Genomic DNA, 27,465 nt, shown 5'->3' on the forward strand with positions numbered 1-27,465 from the left:
AATTTTATAAATTGTTAATATATTCTATTTACCATGTGTATTAATAATGTTCAATACAATTTTTATATGATCTACGTGTATTAAAAAGCACAATTTTTATGCAATTTTCTTTACTAAAATTCGAAACTATGTCCTTGTTAGTCATATTTCATACTTATTCTCAAAATAGTTTAAAACGTTTAATGATATCGAGAATGCTGTCAGCCGCAAGCCCTCTCGTGAGGTTGCTGGCAGCGCAGGATTGGGGGAAAAACCCTCGGAAGAGTCCCACCCCCCGCCCAACACTGCGGGGGGGGGTGGAACTGAGAAAAGTCCGACAAGCGCAATCTTGCACTCCTTGCCACGATGTGTGTGTGTGATTATGGCAAAGCCTCGAGGGCTATCTGACTAATGGGAGAGATGCCTTCGTGGAGGACTTTCTAAGGAAACTGGCTCGTATACACGTTACACATGGAGAAAACCACGAAAACGCCCATGCAGCCAGCCCGTTCACAGGATTCGAACCTCGGACCGTACTACCAGTGTTCAGCGACTTTACCGCTCGGCCGCTGGTGGGCCCTTGCCACGATGAATTTCGTGTGTTTGTTCTGATGTTACTGTCAGACAAGTGAGATAAATCACAATAACAACAAAAAGAATACGATGAAAATAATTAACAGAAATTTTCAGTGGTAATAGAAAACATTTTTGTTGCACTAGTTCATAAGTAAACGAAATAATTTATTGTTATAAAAACTTTATAACAATAAATTAATGATTTATTTTAAATTATCTATATTAGCAAAAATATATAGTCGAATGAAACAAGAAAATTAATAAATGCAAAACCATTAAATATGTAGCAGAATAATTATGTTATCTTCTTTATAAACTTGCTATTTTTGTTTTGAACCATAATAATCAGAAAAAAAAAACTATAAAAATTTATTAAAATAGAAGTTAAATTCATTACAATATCATAAATTATGTACCAATCAATAACACAACGCCCAACAGAAAGCTTACGTGAACTTATATCAGTCATGAAAAAAAAAGTAGTTTTATATTGCTGGGTTAACATATGAATCTTCCAGCTATAAATACGTATTACTTGGTACTAATTTTAGAAAATATTAAAAATTTTTCTTCTTGTTATAACTAGTTTGCAACATAATACTCATTTTTGTCTAAAATATTATTATTTTGGCAAAAATGTTTGAATTCCGTATTCTATGCATCTGAATGATTTACACTGGAATGTGTGTGTGTGATTATGGCAAAGCCTCGAGGGCTATCTGCCTAAGAGGAGGGATGCCTTTGTGGAGGACTTTCTAAGGGAAACCGGTTCGTATACACGTTACACATGGGGAAAACCATACACTGGAATGAAACTGAAAATTATACTTAGATCTGATAAATTGAAAATTATACTTAGTTCAAGAAATGCTTTGTAGGCACATTTTTTATTTCTTTACTATCAAATACCTTTTAATATTCACAAGTTATGACAATCATTTAACGTTATATTATTTTACTCACCAACACATTTCCCATGAACATTCAAATATCCTTTATTACAGATACACTGAAATCCGTTTTGTTGAGGAACACAAGTGCTAGAGTCATAATTACAGCTGCAAACTGTAAAAGTGAATTAAAAGAAATTAATTAATTAAAAATTTTCATTTGTCATACGACGTATGTTTATAATTAATTATCAGAATTTACCGATTATTGCATGAAGGATCTGCTGAATAAATGACTTCATTGCTATAAAATATAAATTTTCGTATAATGTACATTCTGGCCATATGGAACGAAGAGAATGCAATAGCTTTATTACTATCATATAACTGTTCTACCAACTAAAATCGAGAATAAATTCTTTGCTTTTCATTCTTTAACATAAGAAGGAAACATTGAATGAAGAATTAAGAATTCTTTAAAATAAGAATGAAGAGATAAGTGTAACAACTCTAGAAACACTCTGTCTGAAAATTGTTCAAGGCAAAATATTAAACGTCCCGCCAAAATCCGATGGAAGCTCGTAGCACAATAGAATGTCCACTTCTGAGTTCGTGACATTACAGTAGATGCGTTGATTCCTCTCTTATTTCCCATCGGAGCAGGCGTGGTTATGGGAACATGGCTGAACGTACGCCACTTTTTTTTTTCCAAGAAAAACGTGAAAAGTCTAAACATAACTGCGTTCACACGAGAGCAGAACGCATGAAAATTCGATTTTTTTACACTATATTGCTAATGCACGTAGTTCTCATGAAACGAATGGTGTAGCACCAATGTTTCCAGATGCAAGTAAGTTTAATTAAAAAAAGATTATATTAATAAATATATATACCAAATTCAATTCATATGGATAAATTAAAATTTTGAGAACCAATTTTTCAAAAAATCACTAGTAAAATTTTTACAAAACTTGAAACTTTGGCTTAACTAGAGTCGTAGAATCGAAATATGGAAAAAATCGGCATGTTATTTCAGGAAAAGTCCGCTTTGGGGTCCCAAAATATCTAATCCAATATATATCCTAAATCGCATTTTCGAGAGATGCAAAACGCAAGTTAAATTCCCTTAATAGGGCAGATAGAACGGGAGATACTGAATAGTACACCCCCTTTTTTTATGCAAGCGTGTACTCGTATTATTGTTGAATGCTCAAATTTCAGATCCTTCTTCTGTTGACAGAATTTGAAATTACTCAAAGTTCCGAACCAAAATACATTCTGTTGCTTCAAATCTGGAGTGTTATACTCAATAATGATTTAATTTCGTTGCTCAGTCCCTTCAAAAACCCATTCACGAAAAATCAGAAAAAAAGTGCAAATGCAATGCGTCTGAAATGTTTTAGAACTAATTTTTAAGCAAATTGCAGCAAGCCTATGAAATGATAACTGTTATTCCATTTGAATTTAGATTTTTAAAATTCTCCTCAGCTTACAGATAAAAATTTCTATTCACATGATCATCTGTTTTGATTCTGTGAAGAACTGCTCTTGTGGATTCGAAAGCTGACGAAAAAATACAAAGTTTTAGAGAAAAGGAGAAAAATAGCGAAAGAGACTTTGAAAATATTATGTTAAGCATATGAGGATCAAGCATTAACACAGTCCCATGTGTTTCGTTGATGCGGATGATAACTTAATGGTCGCAAGGCATGTTGATAACAGCCTTCCTGAGTCTCGAACATATGAGGACATAAAAAACGTTCGAAAACTGTAGCAGATAAATCGTCATTAGTTGATGAGCTAAACATCAGAAATGGCACTTCTTGCGAAACAGTCACAGAAAATTTTAAGAAACCCATTGATCACAGAGCACAAAGAAGATTGTATGATCTTCTTTCTAAAAGAGATTGTATGAAAGAAGATTGCATGATCTTTCTAAAAGATATTGTATGAAAGAAGATTGCATGATCTTCTTTCTAAAAGAGATTGTATGAAAGAAGATTGTATGATCTTCTTTCTAAAAGAGATTGTATGAAAGAAAATTGCATGATCTTCTTTCTAAAAGAGATTGTATGAAAGAAGATTGCATGATCTTCTTTCTAAAAGAGATTGTATGAAAGAAGATTGCATGATTTTCTTTCTGAAAGAGATTATATGAAAGAAGATTGTATGATCTGCATGGCATGATTTGGTACAAATCACAGGCATTAACCTCTTCGTCGTCCGTAACGCATCTAGCGCGTTCAAGTGAAACTGCCGCAGGCCGTAACGCGCTTCAAGCGTTCTTCTATATTTTAAAACTTTTAAACGTTTAAAACGCTTTTTAAATGTTTACTTTGTTTGAGTTTTTATTTTTGTTTGTTCTAATACCTCCTAGAGGGCAGCACTAATCATGCATTCTATTTCTAATTGAATTTGCCCCGGATTTATGAATATTCGCGCCATTTTACATAAGATACAAGACAGTCAGAGATGGCTTCAACGTCTACTCAGCAGAAAAAGCGAAAAAATGAGGTTGTGAATTGGAAAGACAAGAAGGATATACGTTTGATGAATACAGTCCATAATAACTCAATGATTGATGTTGGAACACGGAAAAGAACTGTAAAAAAAATGAATAATTGTAAAAGATTACAATAAAATGGGAGGAGTGGACCGCCTGGATCAGATGTTATCAAATTATACTGCTGTTAGAAATAAGCAGAGATATTATTATTTTTCCATTATGCTATATTTCCTTATAATTTGACTTAATATTCATTGACATTCATCCACTAGGAGTATGGAAAGTTATGATGTACAGAGAAAACAACATTACACGCTACGAAAAACAAACGGCCCCGCTGGGGGGGGGGGTTGTGCACGGGAGAGGACGACGAAAGGGTTAATTCTGCTTTTCTCAAGCAAATTGTGACTGGAGATGGAAACTGGAGCTTTGCTTATAATTTTGAAACAAAACGTCAGTCGTCTGCTTGGGTTGCGGATGGTTCATCATGGCAGTTTCAAAAATTCCGAGTGAAAGAAAATGTTGGTAAAATCAACATTTAATAAAAGCAGAAGAACATATTTCTGAAGCGAATTCATTTCATTTAACCCACAAAATGCTCAATCAAATAACTGGTTTTCGCAGCACGACAGTTCGCTGTCACGCAATTCCATTCACTTAAAGACGTTTTTAGCAAACGAAAGGCATCACAATTCTCACGCATCCCTCTTATTCAGCAGATGTGGCATTTGCAGACTATTCTCTTTTTCCTGCCATCTACTTTTAAAAGGCATTCGTTATTTTAGTAGGAATAAAGAGCCGCAATCGGAAACAACGGAATGAAGCAGTTGTGGGAACATGCCGAGCTTTATATAGAACCAGCAAGGATTATTGAAGGTTAAGAAAAGGAATGTTGTTTACTTTACCATTCTATTTTGTATGAATATAACTGAAACTTTACTCATGCAATAATTGTGTAAACAGATATATACACATTTTTTCAATTACATTAAACATGAATTCACCTGACTTAACTGTTTAATATAAACTCACATTGTAATTAAAGGTTTATTTATGCAGCTTATAGAAAATACAGGATGATCATAAAAAAGTTCCCCGATATATGGACCCTAGCGACCTCAACCAATCGAAATTAAGTTTCAATATTTTTATTTGAAGGTATGGCAGGTTGCTTCTGCATATTCATAAATAAGCTAAACGTATTCAATTAATCACATTTATTTAATTTTGAATTACATAGCAAAAGAACAGAGCATGCTACCAAAACATACCATGCCGCGTTCCTGTACGCTAGCGATAACAGCACAAGCACGAGGAAGACTAACAGTTAACATTTAAATTAAAAGTTCGTTGCATGGTTGCTGCATACTCCCTTCCACATCTTTTTTGTTGCATAGGTGCTGAATACAGATGAAATCTAAATGCCTCACCTGGCGTGGAGAGCACTTGCCATTCTTTTGACGGAAAGCATATGTGAGAGGCTTATTATCAGTAAAGAGTGCAAACTCTTTAGCCTCCAACATATGTCTGAAATGGCGAGTGTATGCATAAACAGCAAGGAGCTCCCGGTCATAAGCAGTGTACCGAGTTTCTGGTGTACTGAGCTTCTCAAGAAGAAACCTAAGGGCTGCAGTTTGGATTCCGCAACCTGATGCATCACCAATGGCATAATCAGATGCATCTACATGCAAAGCAAGTGGCGAATTTGGAGAAGGATGGTCAAGTAACGTGGCATTAGCTAGGGCTTGTTTGCATTTGTTAAAAGCCTCAGTTGCAAGTGGAGTCCAAATAATTGGTTTCTTTGAATTTTTCCTGCCAGACGATCCCTTTAAAACGTCGCTTAACAAAGCCTGGTTGTCTGCTGCATGAGGCAAAAACCTACGACAGAAATTAATTAGGCCTAGGAACTTAAGCAAATTACCAATAATTTCAGGCAACTTAAAAATCGAGGTTTTCTTGGGCTTTATTTTGCAAAGGTTTTTTTTTTTTGTCTTTTTGGGCTTATAAAGTGACCAAGAAACTCCAGCTCAGTGACACCAAACACACATTTTGAAACATTTCACTTGAGACCATAAGTACTCAGTCGTTGAAATATAGCATGTAATTAAACATGTTTCTTATGCTCCATGCATCATTTGAAAAACATAGTATATCATCAAGATAAACATAACAAAATGGGAGATCCCTTAGGACCTCGTGCGTAAAGCGCATGAAGGTTTGGGGTGCATTCACTGAGCCAAAACACAGATGAATATATTCGCAGAGACACCATGGGGTTGTTACTGCTGTTTTAAAAATGTCAGCTTCTGCAATAGGAATTTGGTGAAATGATTTACAAATGTCTACTTTTGAGAAAGTGGATTTGCCGTAGAGTGAATTAGCAAAGTCTTGAAGGTACGGAATTGGATAACTATCAAATTCAGTCACAGAATTTAGCTTGTGGTAATCTCCAACCGGACGAACTGTGGAATCCTGCTTAGGGATGACATGCAATGGTGAACTCCATGGACTCTTGGAAGGACGGAATATCACTTGATCCAGGAGGAATTCGAATTCAGATTTCACTCCTTCGGGCAGCTTGGGATGCAGTCGTCTCGGTTTTGAGGTCACAGGTAGTTCACTGGTCAAGATATGATGCATTGTGTTATGAAGAACAGTCTGCTTAATTAAAGTAGGATTTGTTACATATGGAAACTCAGCAAGGATTTATAATCTGAATTAACAGAAACAGTGACAATAGAAGGTTGGCTTTTGTGAGCAACATTGCCATAAGTAGACAATGAAGTTTCAGGATTTATAAGACACTGCCGTTTTCAAATCCACAAGAAGATTAAAATGTTTCAAAAAGTCAGCACCGATGATAGGGGAAGTTACATCAGCAATCACAAATGTCCATGAGAAGGGTTTCCGGAGACCCAAGTCCAACTGTCCATGTACAAATCCATGTGCAGGAATTTTAGAGTTGTTGGCAGCAAAAAGGGTAAATGTTTCACAACAGTTTCTCTTATCTTCAGGGGAAGGAGGTAATACTGAGATCTCACTACCAGAATAAACCAAAAATTTTTGGCCAGTCTTCCTGTCGTGAAGAAATAACCGACTGAGCTTTTTGGATACTTCCGTCATCCCTGCTATGACGGGAGTTAAAGGGTTTTTTTTGCTGTTGATAAGCGTAAGGCTTAGCACATTTGCGTGCTTTATCACCAAAACGGTTATGATAGAAGCACACATTACTGGAAGTATTACCTTTCCTTGAACGAGTGGTTCAGCGACTCCGGAACCTAGATGTCGTTCTGGACGAGAAAGTTCAGAAACTTGGCGTGTATGTTCTTTGATTGCCTGGCTAGGGTTTCAGTTGTGATGCCATTAGTATCCAAGGATGCTCCAGCTCCAGAAGTAGCAGAGATTTCGCTGGGTTGAACAACCTCAGCCTTTTTATCAGCTATAATTGCTAGCTGATCAAGTGTTTCAGAAGAAGCAGACAAAACTGTTGGGATATGGACTGGCATCCGTTGCATCCATAAATTTCGCAAAAAGTCATCATTTAGCTGTTTCCCAGATAGCTCTTTCATTTTTCGTAGGAGATGGACTAAGCCGTTCATCCCTCAGCTGAAGTTCAGTGAGGAGGTTTTTAATTTTCTGGTGTTCAGAATCTTTAAATTCACTGATGAGCCTCTCAAATAGTTTTTTATATTGGTTAGAGTTCAGAGGATTTAGCCCGATATCTGAGACGTGTGACAGAGTTTCCGCATCTATATTCGCTATAAGAGCAGAAAATTTTATTTCATCACCTGTAATTCCGCTGTAAATGAACACTGTGCACACAACCGCACGTTAGCTTTCCAGAGAGGTGGAATGCGAGGTGCAACTTTCGCGTCTTGGCTCTGCTGATCGGATGTAATTATCCAGAAAGCGAATTCGCCACAACTGGATAGGCTTAACACAGCAGGCTTAGCAAAGCACGTGACCAACTAACTTAACTTATGTTTCCTCCATAGGTCACCAGTTACGGCAGGTTGGTTCTGCATATTCATAAATAAGCTAAACGTATTCAATTAATCACATTTATTTAATTTTGAATTACGTAGTAAAAGAACAGTGCTACCAAAACATATCACGCTGCATTTCTGCACACTAGCGATAACAGCACAGGCACGAGGAAGATTAACAGTTAACATTTAATTTAAAAGTTCGTTGCAAGGTTGCTGCAAAGGTATGCTCTCAAAATTGGGGCAATTTAAATGCATAGAACTCTGAAAGTTAAGGTTACACTGACAAAATTTTGAAATATTTGAATAGCAACACCCATTTTGTTTCCTACATAAATTGATCAGCGTATTGAAAAACTATAAATGTCGTTGAAACGTTATACGCATGACGAATATTGTCGACGTAAAACATTTGGAATGAAAAGCCTTGTAGTGCATTTGATGAGTACACCTTGGATTTCAGAAAACCTTTCAGAACCAGAAATCTCTTGGAGGGACATTGGGGGATAGCCGTGGCCCCAAAACAGCAAAGTTACGGAAGATGACTCTGTTACGGAAGATGACTTTGTCTCTTCGGCAAATGCATTTCTAGCACTTGCCGAAGCTATGTGGACACGTGTGGAGGAGCATCCTCTCTCATACATACAATATCATTAGCGACATTTTGCAGCTGTAATTCTGGAATTCTGCAAAATTTAATTTGCACTTGTGATGGAGCACATTTTCATATCAGTGGAAGCAGCCTCTTCGAAAAAGAACGGACCAAGAAGAAATTTGCTTGCGATGCCACACTACACAGTCACTTAAACTTCGTGTAAAAGTGCAGGTGCCACATGGCGAGGATTTTCGTCAACCGGGAACACAGTTCCTGGACTTTAAATTCCATGTTAAGAAGAAATGCTCCTTATCCATCCATAATATCCGCATCGTCACATGCTATTTTCTTCATACCCTGAAGAGGAAATATTTTGCAGTGTCGAAGAACTGTTCCTTGTCTGTGGGGCGAAACATTTGGAATCGATAAAGAAACGTCAACAGAGCAGAGTTCAGAAACTTAAGGATTTTGATTTTCGGCACATCCAAACTGTGGGCAACACTTCATGCATTAAACAATGGGCCTACAGCAGTTGTATTGTGCACAGCTTTCAACAAAAGCTCATGGTCGTCCGAATCTTGGTCTATCACATGTGCATCCAGTTTCTTCAAACTATTCTACCCACTCACGTAGAGTTTTTACGGAAAACGGGGGTCTTCTAAGCTGATGATTTCACCGATAAACTCGCACTGTTTGAGCAGCATTTTAGAGAAAACAGATAAACAGCTTTATCTCAGAAAAAATAAGGCTTTATAAACTCACGTTGTTGTTTCTCTATGAGTGCTATCTCGTTAGCATGTTCGAACATCTGACTGAAGAAACAATTTCCCACACTGCGTGTTAAATGCTTTCTATAAGCAGTACTTTGCACGTAGTGTTCTGTGATTGGTGCTTCTACAGTCTATTCCTGTGAATTATGCCAACTGCGTCAATGCACCTTTTCTCTATGTTGTTACTGGCCCTTTGTAAATGTTGTATGCCAGAAATTTTTGTCATACGTATATCGTTCCAACGCCACTTATTGTGTTTCAATTCACTGATCACTTTGCGCAGGAAAAAGAGGGTGCTGCCATTCAAAAATTTCGAAATTGTTTTACTGTATCCCTAAACATAAGAGTTCATTGTTTTAAATCATTCCAATCTCGAGCTCATATTTTTAAATAGCAGTATCTGAAATTTAATTTGTATTGGTTGAGGGGATAGACTGCTAGAGAATCATACATGGGAAAGTTTTTGATGACCGCTCTGTACATATATTAATTACATTGTCCATAGAAATATAATTATTAATTATTAATAATTACAAATGCGCCTTGGTTCGTACGAAACAGCACTCTTCACAATGACTTAAAAATTAAACCCACGGATTCTGAAATTCTAAAAGCTTCTCAAAACTTTTTATGAAATGTGACAGTCATCCTAAGAATATCATCAAAAAACTATGAAATTATGATTTCACAATTGAACAACGCCACAAGAGGCCTCGCGCTATTCACCATAATAGTCGGTGGTAATGTATATATTTTCGTTTTCTTCTTATTTAGCCAAGATTTTACTTCATTTTCTTTACTTATAGATTTACTTATCAAATTACAATGCGCTATGGACTTTGTTCCTGCCAAAGCAGGTAGACTTTGTGTGTAAATAGTTTTTACTCTTGTGAAACGTTTCAATGTACTGCAAATTGTGTTTTTCATCATTTTATTGCTTATCAGAAGAATTTTTATGAAATTTTAAAAATGCCTTACAACACATCCTGCAAGAGATGGCGCCACCAGAGCTCCAGTCAACTAAACTGCTTTTCATCCTACTAATAGATAGCGCCATACGAGCGCCTCATTTGTTCAAAGTTTACTTATTCTTTTCAGTTGCGTCATCCTGACGCAGGAGTGGAGTATAAAGTTTGATCATTCTACGAACGGCGGCACAGGAGCCTCCGTCGCTAGTAATCTTCGAGTTCTAGCACAGTATGTGCACAAGTACTTCAATATTATTGGATACAACTTACTCGATTCTTCACGCATTTAAAAGTCAAGTATAATATATTGGAAAAGGCCGTTAATGGTCGATTGCCTCTTACTAAGTGATAAGACATAGACATATATGCTGATAAATGTGAATATTTTGACGGCTATTTTTCTTCGAGAATTTACTTGAAGAAAGTAAAGGGGTGTGGTTATGAGTGAAATAAGCAATTCAGTAAGTCTGCCTCTTCTTACAGAGTCATAAATGTGGCGAATGCTCGAAAATAAGTTTTAAATTTAAAACACGTTTGTTCCCTTATGCTTCGATTTCTTTGGTTTCATTATCTTCGTACAGCGATAATGTAGATGTTACTACGGAAACGATAGGTAAACGTAAAATTATACATATTATTTATAAACTATAAAAAAATAAAAATATACCATTTGCCACCAGTATTTCACACAACGAAATTGCTTAAGATAAATACGAGTATCGAAACGAAACGTGCAGTAGTCCGCTGTTCACGCCGCTCAATATTAAAAAACAGCCTTCTCTCAACGAAACGTTTAGAGATAAGCTTTTATTACCGTAAGAGAAACCGGAACTTTCAAAGGGAGCTAAAGACAAAGAATATGAACTGTTAAGAACAAGGAGGTTAGAATACATGGAGATGGCGTCTCTGCTATTGCAGTACGAAGAAAGTGAAGCCAGGGGGAAGGAGCCATCATTTCACAACACTCCAACACCCTCCAGGTAATCTCCCAATTTACCTTTCGACCTTAGAACTCTGGCTCGGTCTGTATAAAATCAAAATTCATGTCGCAAAATGTGCTGCCACTATGTTCATCCGAAGAAATATCCCAAGTTTACCTAATTTAATGCTCTTCGGTGAACCCATTCCCTGGGTCTTACAAATATCTAGGTGTTTTACTAGACTCAAAATTAACTTGGCAGCCTCACATCCGCAAAATCATAGCGGGTGCGACAGCTGTCAAAACCGCCCTACGCCCCCTTTTAGCTAGTGATAGCGACCTGTCAACTGATAACAAAATCATGCTCTACAAATCAATGATTAGGCCTGTTCTTACATATGCGTGTCTCGTCTGGGGCCCATCTGCACTGACTAACAGAAAACATGTCCAAATTTTTCAATCTAAAATGCTTCGGCAAATTTTAAAAGCTCCGTAGTTTTTACGGAACGAAGAGATTCATAATGACCTCAAAATTCTGCCCATTAATCACTATATACAACGACTTTCGGAAAAATTTTTCAAAAATATTCTACGTGTTGCAAATCCTGTGCTTCATATGCTACCTGTATACGATCCTGCTATTGCTTCTTCCCGGAAAAGACCCAGAGCGGTTCTTAACAGGGAATATTCAGCTCTGCCATTTAAACGGGCTAGATATGAACACACTGATAGCCACGTGAATAACTACCTCTCGTTCCTTAACCCCCCCCCCCGCCTCTAAAGTTCTTTAATGCACACGGCATTAACTCGAGGAATCTCCTTTAACGTTTCTTTAATAACAAACATCACAGTCAAATAGTAAATATTTAAAATACTTTAAAATTAATTTAGTCAAATAGTAAATATTTAATATTTAAAATACTTTTAAATACTTAATTTAAAATACTTTAACTTATCAATTGAATTAAACTGTAAAAGATTTTTAAATTATAGCTTCTATCTTCCTTTAAAAAGGAACTTTCTTAGGCGCTTAACAGCGTCCTTTTTGGCCTTTAAATACCGCATAGAATAGCGTTCAAAAACGGAACTTCTCCCTCCCAGCTGATCACTGGCAGAACTACTTTTTCGACTTGTAAACAGGTTCCACCCTCCCTCCACCCCTGAAGAATGCGCATCGGAAAATCTGCCCTGCGTGTTCTTCACCTCTGACGTATGCAAAACATGGTTATCAAGGTTCAAGGAAACTTCACCTTTTATTTTTCTAGTCTAAATTTTATGGCTGTCCCTATCTAATTTATTCTGGCCCTTTTTCGGCGCAAAATTAAGACCTTCTGAGTTTTTTGCCTTTTATTGACTCAGTGTGAAGGCACTTATTCCAAGTCATTCCGCTTTTCAAAATTTTTACCCTATTTGACAATCTCCTCTTTTTGATGATGTAATTTCCGTTGAAGATGTGAAGGTAAAGGCGTAATTGCCTATGAACTCCGTAACTTGCACTTCCTTGATCCTTGATCCAGGGGAAAGGAAATAAAGCACGCCACGTGAGGGCAAGAAAACGATTACCTTATTAAGCGACGTGAGGTAAAACCCCAGCTGGTTTCAAGTTCTCAGTGTGTTTTCTGATTTTGTATGCGTAGATGTGAAAGGCCTAAAAGGCACTGAATTGTTACACCAAAATAATGTCTACATTTCCGATTTCATGTCCATGTAAAAGAATGTTTTAAAACATGCATAAAAAAGTAGAATAATCGAAATGTCTGTTTGAATGTTCTTCAGGAAAGAGTTTGAGTATTTTCTTTGTGTAAAGTACACGAAGAAGCATATATAGTTCTCAGATTTACCTTTTCATAATAATAATAAAAGTGATATTCGTAATTAATTTATATGTGATGGCAAAACGATAAGTAAATAAGGGGAGGGGCTAACTCTTCACGGAAAAGAAAACAGTTTACTTTAATGTCTGATCATAATTACATTACAGGTCTTACCTCTTTTGTGTTTAACTACATTTTATTTTGTGCTCAAGTAAATATATAATAACTGGATTTGATTTTTAGTCACATTTGTTGTCTGAGTTTTAAAATAACAACATAAAATTTACGTTGTTTATTATTACTATTGTTTATTCAAATTAAGTTTTTTCAAAACATAAGTAATATTTATAACATGAAAAATTTGAGAATTATATATACTTAGAATAAGAAAATTATAATCAAATTATAGTTTGAGTACATAGTTACTGTTCTGTGTTCACAATACGTTTAATGCTAGCATTAATTAATTACAGGATGCAATTATATAATGTAAAAATTATTGCAATTACATAATGTAGAAACAAAAGGAAATGGCGAGAAAAGTAAAGACAAGAGAACGTGAAGAATCTGCAATCCTTTACGACTACCAGGAACAAAATTGGGTGTGGTTGGAGCACGTCAATCTTTCTAAGCCACGACTACTAAGGGCATGCTTTCCCCCTTTTTTGCCTTCACTTGGACTGCGTGGAGGGCATCTCCATGAGTTTTAACCTCCTGGCGTTTATCAAGAGTTTAAAGCTGTGTGACTCCCATTTTTTCCTCCATATTGACGGACATAAAATCTGGCATCAAACTGCGATATGGATAATACATGTTCAACAGCCAGTGAAAGTGAAACTTCACCTAATTTTCTTATTCATCTTAACCCGTGTTCCTCAACTTACTGTTTGTCTCGGCCAGGTCCGGTACATCACAGAGGGTGAAATTCTCGCCAACAGGTTCCGTAGCCAAACCCTTGGCGAATTTTCCCTCTTCTTTCTAGCGGCGTCTATATCAAATTACAAAGCGCTATGGACTTTGTTCCTGCCAAAGCAGGTAGACTTTGCGTGTAGATAGTTTTTACACTTGCGAAACGTTTCAATGTACTGCAAATTGTGTTTTTTATCATTTTACTTATCAATTATTGCTTATCAGAAAAACAATTTTTATGAAATTTTAAAAATGCCTTACAATACATCCTGCAAGAGATGGCGCAACGAGAGCTCCAGTCAACGAAAATGCTTTTGATCCCTACTAATAGATAGCGCCTCATTTGTTCAAAGTTTACTTATTCTACGGACGGCGGCACGGAAGCCTCCGAGTTCTAGCACAGCATGTGTACAAGTACTTCCATATTATTGGATACAACTTACTCGATTCTTCAAGCATTTAAAAGTCAAGTATCATATATTGGGAAAGGCCGTTAATGTTCGATTGCGTCTTACTAAGTGATAAGACATAGACATATTAATTATTAATATATTAATTACATTATTCCATAGAAATATAATTATGAATATATTCATGACATTATTCCATAGAAATATAATTATACTTACACACACATATTCCATTGTATTCCTCAAAAGTCCTATAACATTGGCAAGTCTTTTTTCCATTTTCATCGAAAATACAGTCAGCGTTTACTCCGCAGTCGCATGCTAAGAATATAAAATACTTTGAACGTCAAGATTAATAGATATATTCCAACAAAAATATTTGTCAATATTTTACTTTTAATTTTTTCACTTACACTTATTACGATATAAGGATTTAAATGGACTAAACTCTTAAGTGACAAAATAAAATTTAAACTAAATGTACACTTTGCACACACAAAAAAGACACAGTTCCATTTACTTTCTTTCATTATTGCTTGCGTTTCTGACATATAACTTTTTGTAAAAATTTCAGATCCTGATAGTCTTTCATTACACTCTCTGTATTTTAATGCATTATGATGCACAAACAATTCTAAAACTTTAACTGATATTTTCTTTATTTTTAACACCCCACTCATTATACCTATTAGTGCGATTATGTGCTCCCAATTTTTTTAGTAACTTCAGTTAGCTTTTCTTACAAATTTAATTTTGGTTTGTTATGTTCATAATTTTTATACAAATTTGCAAGAATAAGTTTAAGGGATATTTACACAACCAAATTGTAGACATATTTAAGAAACAAAATTGGCAATGATCCTTGTTTATTTTAAACACTTCCTCTGACTCAAATGAGGTGCTACATTTGATTATTTTTGCATTGATTATTGATACTGAGGATTTTATGATTTTGTCTGAACATTTTTCATAAATTTAGGATTCTGCGTTATCAACCAACATTTACTTACCAAGCGTTCCCTCCTTAAATCAGCACCAAAATAGTTTCAAAAATCCAGATTTCGCATACCCTTAAGCCACGCCTCATTTTGCTAGGAATCTGCCATTAGTAATCGCATAAAACTGTCTTCTAGCTAATAAATTGTGAATTCAGTGATCTGTCTTGTGCATACAAGCCAATTCACTTAGAAAGTCTCCACGAAAGCATCCCTCTTCTTAGGCAGACAGCTCTCGAGGCTTTGCCTTCGTCAAGTAAGCATGATCAGCCAGTATGAGCCTTAAAAAATGGGGGCGTGTCTTAAGAGAGTGCGAATCCTGTAAATTTGCTTCAAACAATTGTCCCAAAATAAGTGCTGCATATGTGGGAAGAAAATTAAAAAAAAAAAAAAAAAAAAAAAAAACTGAGAATGACGCCAATCGTTATTTAAATGTTACGGTATTGGTAAATCAAATTGGTAAAATTGTTCTATTTTTGACCTGCATGCTACAAGATTTGACTGAATGTTAGTCTTACGTATTAGGTAAATCTGATATGTGTTTAAGATATCCCACTAAATTCGGCATCCGAAGTATCGTACAAAGAGATCTCTTATTGATGTTATTTAGCAGAATGCTTTCCTAAAATTACAGAAATAGGTGGTAAACATATTCTAGAACCGTAATTTTTGGTTTTTTGTTCACATTTTGGATTAAAATGTGTTAAAACGTCAAGATTAATAGATATATTCCAACAAAAATATTTGTCAATATTTTACTTTTAATTTTTTCACTTACACTTATTACGATATAAGGATTTAAATGGACTAAACTCTTAAGTGACAAAATAAAATTTAAACTAAATGTACACTTTGCACACACAAAAAAGGGGACAGAACTGTTATAAACAAGCTGACACGTTCAGCGACACAGCTTTCACACTGTCAGGCAATAACGGGGAAGACAGCTTCACCGCAAAACACCCGAGTACAGCTCCCAACTCTGATTGGTCGTTCTCGGAACTCCACGTACTCTCCAGACTTTCCACGCCATGCACTCGACGATACACAGCAGTATAGCTCTTGACTCAGCACAGCCTAAGACAAAACTCGACGATGCACTAATTCGCGATGCGCTAAAAGACTCTCTCGATGCACTCGATGACCAACTCAGCGCTAGACTTCGAGACACTCAATGACCGACTATCAACTCGCTAGACGAGGCACACACACTCACCGACTGCGGACCAGCAGGGTTTATATAGCTTTCGGCTTGTATTCGAGAACAATTCGGGCTAAACCGGTAAGAATTCGTTCCAGAAGGTTCTCCATTTGTCCATGGTATATCGCCAATTTTGTCGCCGAATGGGGGATTTCTCGCCAAATGTGGCAACCCTGCCGTATCTTGCCACGTTATGGCAGCCCTAAAACTGCTTTGCAGGGAAGCTATCTCACCGCGCCTGTACATTTCATAACAATATATTAGATTTACATACAGCGTTGTTCTAACACAGGCATTTTGACTCAAAAGCAGACTTTTTCTGAAATGACATAGCCTTTTTTTTTCATATTTCGATTCAATGACTCATATTGTGCCTATATATTACATTTTGTAAGTTTTGGTGAGAAATTTATGAAGAAATTTTAAAATTTATCTTCGCGCATTTTTTTAGTTTGCGCCAAGAATAATTCACTTAAATTATTCTTGGCAAACTCGAATTCAAAATGTTTTTCGAAAAATTAATAAAAACCATTTAAAAATACAAATTTAAAAAATAAATCATAAAAAAAGGGGTGAATTCTATTTGGAACGAACCTAAATTTCGAAATGTGAAACAAAGAATCAAATAGGTTTAATACAAAAAGGGGTATTAATAAATATATACCAAATTCAATTAATATTGATAAACTAAAATTTAGAGAGATAATTTCTTAAAAATTACTAGGTGCGATTTTAACAAAACTTGGCACAATTTAATATGTTATTTCAGAAAAAAAGGCCGATTTTGTGTCAAAATACCTATGTTAGAACAATGCTGCATATAAATCTAATATATATCCAAAATATACAAAAATCGCGCTTTCGAGACATGTGAAATGAAAATTAAATTATGACAACTGATCCAATAGAACGAGAAATATAAAATTGCCCCCCCCCTTTTTTTTTTCTTTTGAGCCCAAGTGTACATATTTGAGTATATGCATTAGCTACTAAGGCTGCTGTCACATATATCTGACGATTTTCATTGCATTTTCAGATAATATTTTACCTAAAATTTTTGTGTTTTATATATTACATTTGATTAACCTTATTCTTCCCTATCTTTCTACGTCATAATTTCCAAGACAATAAAACTTTTTTTTAGTACCGGAAGACGTATTTTATCCTCTTGAACAGCTTTCCAAAGTCGAAGGAGTTTTGTAGGTCGACGTTTAGACAATCCGCTTTTTAAAAGTCCAAATCTGCAAAAAACCGTGGATGATACGTCAGAGGTTTAGGAGGGATAATGAATGAAGACTTAGACAGTTCTATATTACCGAGCTATTGCAGGTGCAACGTTGCCGGTTCCTTAAATTAAGCTCAAGGGCACATGACATAATAAATTCAGGAAATGGAAAACATCTAGGATGAGAAAACGGAGAAAGAAAAAGTGAGAGGGGTACCAAAAGGAAAAAGGCCAAAGGCATCTAGCAAGTGAACAGAACTTGACAAGATGAGGAAAATCCAAATGGATCCTTCACACTTCAGAGAAACGGAAAATGCAAAACAGTGTTCAAAATGCTATACAACAACAAAAGTTCAATACTACTATAAAACTACACAAATTCAACCCATATAACAGGAAAGTCAATACACAACGACTATTGCAACATCACACTGGCAATCTAAACACTTAGAATACAGCACTGTCTTTATCAGATAAAACGAAAGAAATTACCGCCTCTAATTGAGGAGCAAGAGAAGAAGCAGAAGTGTTATCCCATGAAGGCGTGAGCAGCAACTGGTCTTATGTTGCGGTCTTCATTGTGTATTTCGTAGTTGAAGACTTGGGAATAGTTCACATTGTCGCAGTGGACAGCTTTAGAGAAGAATTTCCAACTTGTTCTTTTAATAAATTCTGTGATGGTTTAAAGTAGGAGTGAAGGGTATCTCTTGGTACACTTGCTTCATTTTTTACAGGAATTAAACAGTGAATTTTGACGTGGGACTGCTTGCTTTGTTTTGATGCAGTTCTACGGTTGATGGCACGGTGGGTAAGAGAAGGTATTTCATATTCGAAAATTGGGTGTAAAAATACGTTCCTGATAAGAAGTGAAATTGACCTTAACACGAAGCACTCTTTAATTTCTCAAAAACCAACAACAATTATAAATTCCTCTGAAAACCTTTCTTTGAACATTGCTCTAAGATTTTTTTTATTTTCTTTGATGATAATAAACGGATCTCTTTTTAATGTGGTCATTTAAATATACTGTTATATATAATATATATCACGTTTTGTGACAACATTTTTCCATTTTTGTCCGAATGATTGTTTTTCATACAGAATTCTGCAGCGCGTTCTGCTTTCGGCAATATGTCGTAGAGAAAGACTATCCTCATTGCTTGTTTCGCCATTTTAAGATTCAAATCAGCATTAATCACTTTGTTTATAGTTGAGACTAAGCAGTTTAATGATTATGCAACTGTCTTTGATTTCGAAGATTTTCATCTAACATTAAAGTTCTTATCTTTTCAACATTCGAAACATACTGTTTTATCCTTGGACATGTATTTTGAACAATTTTACTCATTGGAGTCAAACATTGGTGTTTTTTCCCTTCTTATTGACAATATTACCTATTGTTGCTTAGATTTCCTAGTGTTACCTATTGTTGCTTTAGATACTAAAAAATCATGGCTTTCTCAGCACTTTTCTATAACTAAATACGAATAATTTTCTTCGGAAAGAACTCATACATAGCCTTCCGTCCATTGCTTCTTTGAAAGCTCCATTTTGCATGAAAATAAAATTGTTGAGCAATAGACGATAACTTACACTTTCAAAAATATAGCTGCAGTTAAAAGCAGTTTTCAAAGCAGACGATTGTTTTATATTAAGGCAAAGTCGTCTAAAAAATTTGCGAATAACCTCTGTGATTTTTGATTTTTTTTTTTTTTTTTTCATTTAGAAAATTATCTGCAAACAATCGTAAGCTTTCATTCCCCTTAATTCATATTACTTCAAAGAATATTTATGGATTTTCAGAAAATTACTCTAGTAATGTTTCAGGCTTTCATTAACAGATTATTAGAAAGATTTTAAATCATTTTCTGAACATCATCAAAAGGGTTCAAATGAAATATTCTCATTTTAAAGGTAATTAGAGTAGTCTGTGTACTTTTAACACACGATCTTCCGGTTCACAATCTAGCACGAACCTTTGGTTCCAATCATCCGAAAGACAAAACAAGAGTAGTTTTGGGAAGCTAAAAATATAAGCTTTAAAATAAAGTAGTAAAAACATTTTTGAAGAATTTCAAGGCAAAAGCAGTTGTTTGCAAAGCAAAAGCAATTTTGGCAATTTTAAGGCATCGCTACAATTTACGTATAAGATAATGATAAGAGCTCAATTAAATACCAATGAAAAACTTATGAAATGATTATGGAACAAAGTTTACAATTTAGCTGAAACAGGTTTGCTTTTTAAAATTTAGCCGCCTAAAACACTTTACTTCGAATAAGAAATGTATACTGAAATTACGATTTATGAAAGCTATTTATTGTTCAATGCACCGCAGAAAGAAGTAATTAGGTGCTATTATTTACTATAAAGAGTATAAAAAATATCTGCAGGACACTGCATGACTTTCTCGTACACTCATTACACACACATTCATTTGTACATTGTATTCAATTATACATATTTGTTTGCTGTACTTTATTTAAACTTATTTCCTCGAATTTCTTTAGAGACATTTGACATTTAATCAATTCGCGGTAAGGAAAAAATACATAAAAACCCAAAATACCTTCATTATAAATTGTAAAACACAGATAAATCTAAAACAGCAAATATAGTTAAAAGCATTTAAAAGACAATTTTTTAATTTTTTGCAATTAAAATTAGTGTTTATACTTGAAAACAAGTGATTTGGCTAACGGGTAGGAAGACAAAATTTTCCGTGCACCAAATCGAAAGCTACGACCTGACTGTACAGAAAGTCAGTGAACTTGGCCCCCGACTGAGTTCACTATTCTACTAAGAGTTTCAGATGTAAGCAAATGGCGGCTTCGTTAGGCCTAGTGTCACTTAAAATTTTAAATTATTGACAAATCTATAACTATTACGCGCAGATTAACTAAAGGCATAAAACCTTAACCGAAACAGAAGAACTACATGATTCAACTTCTTTTAAAGCAAAAAATGCACAATGTACAAACATATAAGCATAAAAATATTGAGCTTATAAAGCTGGATAAAATAAAGTGGGGAAATATATATATATATATATTCCTGCCGAAGTCAATAAAAAGGGGAGGTGAACGACTACATTTATAGCATTCCCATATACAAAAATTCAACGTTATACAGCTAATCATTTTTGAGCTATGCGAGATACATACGTACGTACGTACGTACAGACGTCACGAAAAAGAATCTCTTCCGAATTCATTTTAAATTTATTTTACAATTTGTTTTGAAAAAAAGTCCTTTATTATATACGGACATACAGATGTCATGCAAGAAAAGTCATTCAGATGGTTCGGAGAGCGGTTAAAATGTATATTTTGGTTGAAATATGATATCCGAAATTTTTCGCGATTACAGTACAGTACTTCATACAAGGAATTGAAAAGATAGAAAACAGAAAACTAAAAGGCTTTAAACTCAGTTTTTGATCAACTAATCGATTGATTAAAATATAATTTGGTTGAAAATAAAACGAATTTTTTACCGCTGTTATAACCCGTTTGCAAAAATTTATTACAATGCCTATAAGAGTGGTTTTCGTTACATCAAGCATATTATCAGTATTTCCTTCTTCGAATCGAGATATAATCAGAAGCTCCAAAATAACGTATAAAAAGCTGCTTCTAAGGCATGTTGTATCTTAAACTCCGTTTTCTTAAAACCTGAAAGAGGTGTTTCTGTTTTTATTTAAAAAACAGTAACATCTCTTCAGATTTTCCTTTTTGCTTTCTATTTTTAGTCCAAAGGGATTTGAGTCCCGAAGGACTATTACTTTCGTTTTGGCATTTTGCGTCGGACTCCTATAAATGTCGGTTCACTTTTCAAACTGTTGCCACAAAATGTTAGAATCCTGCATTATATTTGAAGAAATTAAATAATGAAAAATCGACATAACTGTACGTATATTTCTCCCATTGGGATAAAACAATGGTATCTAGAGCCATCCAATTTTGAATGACGTAATCCTACTGCGACTATGGGAATCTGAAATCCCAAATTTGAAATTTGGAATTTGTTTTATGATGGATTTCATATTTTGTAAAACTTTAACGAATTTTTGAGTAACAAACCCAACGATTTAAAAGCGAGCAATGGCAACACTCTACGGGGGGGGGGGAACCTTTTTATCTCCAGCGCGTCGAAATGTGTATCGGAAATTCTAAAGATAAGCTCATTTTAAAATTATTTTGCGACATTGCTATTGAACTAAATTTTACAGTTTGAGTGCAAAGAACATGATATTTAATAAATAAAGGTAACACACAAAATGTTAAAAAAACGCTCCTTTGGACGTAATTTAAAATCTGAACCATTTCAGATTTGTTTTATTTTTATTTATTTATTTAAAATTACGTTCGTTACAAATAAAGATTGGAAATATGAAATCAGTGCTTCTAAGGACTGTGCAAAATGCTTTTATTTACCTTTCTTAATTCTTGTTTCCAGAAAGAGATAAAATCATGTTCGTTAGAAATAAGCCCGGGAGCTTGTCTCTGCAAATCAGTTACTTCCCCGATGTTATGAAAATGCGTTGCTTATGGGACCGTTACATAAACGTATCCGTCCATTATGAAGATCAGCCGTTGTTCGAAAAGAGAAAAAAATTCAGAAAAATGCCTAAGTGTAAAGGTGCACTGAAAAAGAAAAAAAGTTCTATATCTCCCGTTCTACTGGCCCGATTGACGAAATTCAACGTTTTTCTTGTCTCGAAAGCGCGACTAGCATTTATTTAGATTTATATATAGCATTGTTTTGATATAGGTATTATGACACAAAATGGCACTTTTTCTGAAATGACCTGGCAATTTTTTTCCATATTCCGATTCTACGACTCAGATTTTCATGTCTCGACAGCACGACTTAGGATATATATTAGATTTATATATAGCACTATTCTAACATAGGTATTTTGATACAAAATCGGACTTTTATGAAATAACATACGAAGTTTTTCACATATTTCGATTCTACGACTCAAATTATGCCAGACTACCACGTTTTGCAAAAATTGCTCGAGTAGTTTTTAAAAAATTAGCTCTCAAAATTTGTCCTTTTCAATCTTAATTCAGTACATATTTATTAATATCTCTTTTTCCATTAAACTTATTTGATTCTTCCTTTCCCGTTTCGAAATTTCGGTTCATTCCAAATAACACTCGACTATTTTTTATGATTTATTTTTAAAATAATTTTTATAAATTTTTTGAAAAAGATTTTGAATTATAATCTATAACATTTTTACCATCTTCTTAAAGTACAGGTATTTCTAAGCACACCTGCAAAAAATTACAGTTTGTTATTCCAAATTTCCGAAGATATACGTGAATTTATATACTGGCGCGTTTTGAAATTTGGCATATTTGTTGAAAGCGATAATAACATCAAATGTGGTTTCTGCACTTTGTTAAAATTATATGAAAGTAGGAACGATGTGAAAAAAGTAGGAACAATGTGACTTTTTTCCCGCTGCTGCGCAATGGAAGGAAAAGGAAAATAGGTTGCAATATATTAAGACGTTCGCCAAGTGAATTATTCTTGGCGCAAACTGAAAAACATGCCTCAAGATAAAGTTTTGAATTTCTCCGTAAATTTCGCACCAAATTTTACAAAATTTAATATTTAGGCATTATTTGAGTCGTAGAATTGAAATATGTAAAAAATTGGTATGTTATTTCAGAAAAGTCAGATTTTGAGTCAAAATACCTATATTAGAACAATGGTATATATATATATATATATAAATCTAATATATATATATATAAATCTAATCTGAGTCCTAAGTCGCGCTTTCGAGACATGAAAAGCGCAATTTGAATTTTGTCAATCGGCTCAGTAGAACGAGGGATATAAAACGGTCCACCCCCCCTTTTTTTTTTCAGAGTGTAGACGCACCCTTATAAAGATAGTTCCTAACTTGAAATAAGCAAACTTCACAGTCGTGTGGTGATCTTATTTCAATACTTTTCTACTTATACTATTTTACATTCAAGAAAGACATATAAAAACAAACGTTGTTTCAGAGTTTAGAAAATTTAAATTCTGTTAGTGTTAAGTTTTGATTTCATTCAAGACTGCACGTTATATTGTTTTTTTAAACTTCGTTGTACGAAGTAAAGGGAAGTATTGTAATCGCGAAAATCTTTGGTTTTCAGAATATCCATTTTGACCATTCCTGAATCCATTTTGAGCATTTCTGAAACCATTTTAACCATTTCGTTGCGTGACATCTGTACCTACGGGCAGAATAAAGGACTCTTTATTCCAAAACGGATTCTAAAATGGATTAAAAATTGGATTTTTTTCGATACGTCTGTACGTACGTATGTATCTCGCATAAGTCAGAATGATTACCAACAGAATGTTGAAATTTTACACATAAGGCATATAATTGTGTACTTTCCTTTTTATTGAAATCGGCAATACAAAAGTACATGTATGCACTCACACCCCTACCCATCTTAAAAGGTCCTTACCCGGCCTTTACAAAGGCTGTTCGCATATTTTTAGACGATTTGGCTTCGCTATAAAAACATTTTTCTGCCTGGAAATTTTTACTTCCTTGTACGAAGTAAAAAGGAAGTATTGTAATCGCGAAAAGTTTCAGGCAGCATATTTCAACGAAAATATCCATTTTGACCGCTATCGAATGCAATTTAACGATGTTTTTGCGTAATATCTGTACGTAAGGTCAGAATAAAAGACTCTTTTCCTCTAAAAAATTATAAAACTGCTTTAAAATGAATTCTGAAGAGAATTTTTCGTGGCGTCTGTACGAACGTATGTACGTACGTACGTACGTATCTCGCATAACTCAAAAACGAGTAGCCTCAGAACGTTGAAATTTTGTATATAGGACTGATATAACATGTAGATGTGCACCTCGTATTTTGGTTGCAATCGGCCCCACCAAACGTATATAAATATATGTATATATATATATCCACTCTGTTACCCGGCTCAGTGATCTCAGTTTCTTTACTCTTATATGTTTGTAAATTGTACAGTTTTGCTTAAAAAATGATTGCATAATGTTGTTCTTATCTTCCGGTTAAGGTTTTTATGCCTTTAGTAAATCTGTATGCAATATTTTTAGAATTTTCAACAATTTTAAAGTTGTTTAAGTTCCGCTAAGCCTTTTTTTATGGCGGCCATTGATTGTTTACATTTGAAACAGCGGAATAGTGGATTTGTTGTTAATCTAGAGAAACTTAACTTCGCAAACACAAAGATAACGCCTTCATTTATTATTTAAATCATGCTTAATCCTTTCTGGAATTTTTTCGAGGAAATAAGTGTTTAAGATTTACTTCGTAATTTTTAATACAGATATTTTCAGTTTTTATGTATTTTTGCCTTCTCGCGAAGTCAGAACTGAATTAATTGAATGAGAAATACTCATTCGTCTGTGAAAAACTGTTTCTTTTTTGTTTTGTTTGCTAATTTATTTATTTATTTATTTATTTTTTATACATCGTTCTAGCTTTATAATAGTATTTGAATAGAACATGTGGCAACGATTAGATAATTCTTTAAATGATATAAATTTTGTGCATTCTGAGTTATAATACGAACGAAATATAATACTGTTAAGTGAATCTAGCGCCAGAGACTCACTATGGTAAACAAATAGAGTGAATTTTAAAGAATGCATTTATTCTATTGTGGTTTATGCGCTGTCGGCGAAGTAGATTTAATTCAATCCAATAAGTTTAAATGAAATGCAAGAAAAAATGCGTATAATTTAATATCCCGTACAAGGAAGTCATGTGGTGTACACATCAGAATTTTTTAAATTGCAACTGTATTTTTGAAATTATAAATTATCGTCTGCTACTTGACAATTTTGTTTTCATGGAAAATGACGGTTTAAAAAAAGCAATGAATGAAAGCCTATATTTACGCTCCTTCCGAAAAAGTATATTCGTATCTAGTTATTTAAAAAAAAAAAAAAAAAAAAAAAAAAAAAAAAAAACAACCCTAAAAGCCATGGTTTTTCGATAACTGAAGCTAAGACCAGTCATGTTATCGGCAAGAAAGGAAACAATTGCCGAAGTTTGGCTTCAAGTGAAAAAATTGTTCCAAACATAGTTCCAAGGCAAAAACCGATTGTTTCAAATGTCGCAAAGGTAAGATCTTTAATGTTAAAAGAAACTCCATATCAATGGACAGTTTCAAGATTATTAAAATGTTCAGTGTTCACTGTCAACAAAATCATTAATACTAATTTAAATTTTAAAAAGGTGTAAAAACCTAATGAGCGTCGTGTTTCTGTACGACATATCACCGAAAGAATTCTTTATGAGAAACATTTACCCGGACAAAAATGGGAAAATGTTATTACAATAGATGATTCTTAAATGTATTTAAATGACTGCAATAAAAGAAATCTGTTTATTATCATCAAAGAGGAGAACAAAACCTTAAAACATAGGATCTTAAACAAGGATCTGGAGAATCTGAAAACAAGGATCTGGAGAACTTTTTTTAAACAGATTTATGATTGTTGTTGCTTTTTCATATAACTGCAAATTAAAAATAAAGAGAGAGGAAACAAATATTAAAATCAACTCCACGTATTATCTGGAACCTCATTTTTCAAATACTAATACCTTCTTTAGCCACAGTGCTATCAGCCGCCAGAACTGCATCAAGGCAAATCAACAGCCAGACATAAAAATGTACTATTTATTTCCTGGGAAACAAACATGGAAAAAGAAATGGGTATCAAGGGCATATCCTTGATTTGTATCCCTACTAAATCTTCTAATGAATGACCCATAGATTTTTGCGGGTTTGGACGTTTAAAAAGCGGATTATTCAGACGTCGACCTACAATCGTCCTTGGACTTAGGAAAGCTGTTCAGGAAGAATTGGATAGAATACTTCTTCCATTACATAAGGCTTTATTGTCTGGCTAACTGCAGTGTGGAAAAGTAGTAAAGAATAAAGGTTATCAAATAGAACATTTAAAAGACCAAAAGAATTTCTCGTAATACAATGAAAATCGTCTTAAAACAGCCTTAGTAATTTTGCAATCGTTGGTCATAGATACTTACTACTAATCACAAAAAATGTTTTAAATCAGAAAATGTTCATGCTTTGGAGATTTCTAACTTTAAAATATATTACTCTTGAACAAATAATGAAATCTAACCTTTAATGCGGTCTCCTGCTTCCTGCACTTATATTTTGGAAAGCTTTATACACGTTATAAAAGATATAAAAATTAAGAATATTAAGGAGTATTATTAAGAAGTTTGATAACCATACGGCAAATATTGATCACTATATTAAATTTGAAAATTAGCAGTTTTTGATGTCATTTTAAACTTGCCTGGAGGGGCCGATTAAAAATTAGAATAATTCGAGGAAATAAATTTAAATGAAGTGCAGAAAAAAATCTATAATTTAATAAGCGCGTAATAAGGTCATGTGTTGACAACATCATATTTTTTTTAATGTTCTAATTTGCTCTTTATTTACATGTTAGACTGCAGTCTGGAGTCTCCGGTTTGCTCCTTATTTACATATTTGCTTATTTTTGTATTTTTTCAATCCTAATAATCTCCCCTCACACACACACACGTTTCAGAATGATGAACGCAGTTACGTTTTTGTATCTGCAACTCAAAGCAATGTTTTAAAGAAGCGAATTTTGTAAGTGAGCAAAAATTTCGAGAATGTGTTATAAATGATAACACTTACGTTACGA

The 27,465-nt window shown here is 34.3% G+C and overlaps 1 protein-coding gene across 2 annotated transcripts in view; it reads right to left on the bottom strand.

Annotated features, from left to right (window-relative positions):
• Positions 1-27,465, bottom strand: part of LOC118204158 (uncharacterized) — a 115,745-nt gene that overhangs the window by 53,426 nt on the left and 34,854 nt on the right. For both annotated transcript variants that reach the window (XM_085827285.1, XM_085827286.1), the window contains 2 exons: positions 14,542-14,643; positions 1,519-1,620 (listed from right to left, as the gene is read on the bottom strand). In XM_085827285.1, coding sequence (XP_085683411.1) covers positions 1,519-1,620; positions 14,542-14,643 — 204 coding nt within the window. The remainder of the gene's footprint in view (positions 1-1,518; positions 1,621-14,541; positions 14,644-27,465) is intronic.

The sequence above is a fragment of the Stegodyphus dumicola genome, chromosome 11 (genome assembly GCF_044657685.1).
Source record: "Stegodyphus dumicola isolate Sdum_Otavi_A_Nest chromosome 11, ASM4465768v1".
NCBI classification, from domain to species: Eukaryota; Metazoa; Arthropoda; class Arachnida; order Araneae; family Eresidae; genus Stegodyphus; species Stegodyphus dumicola.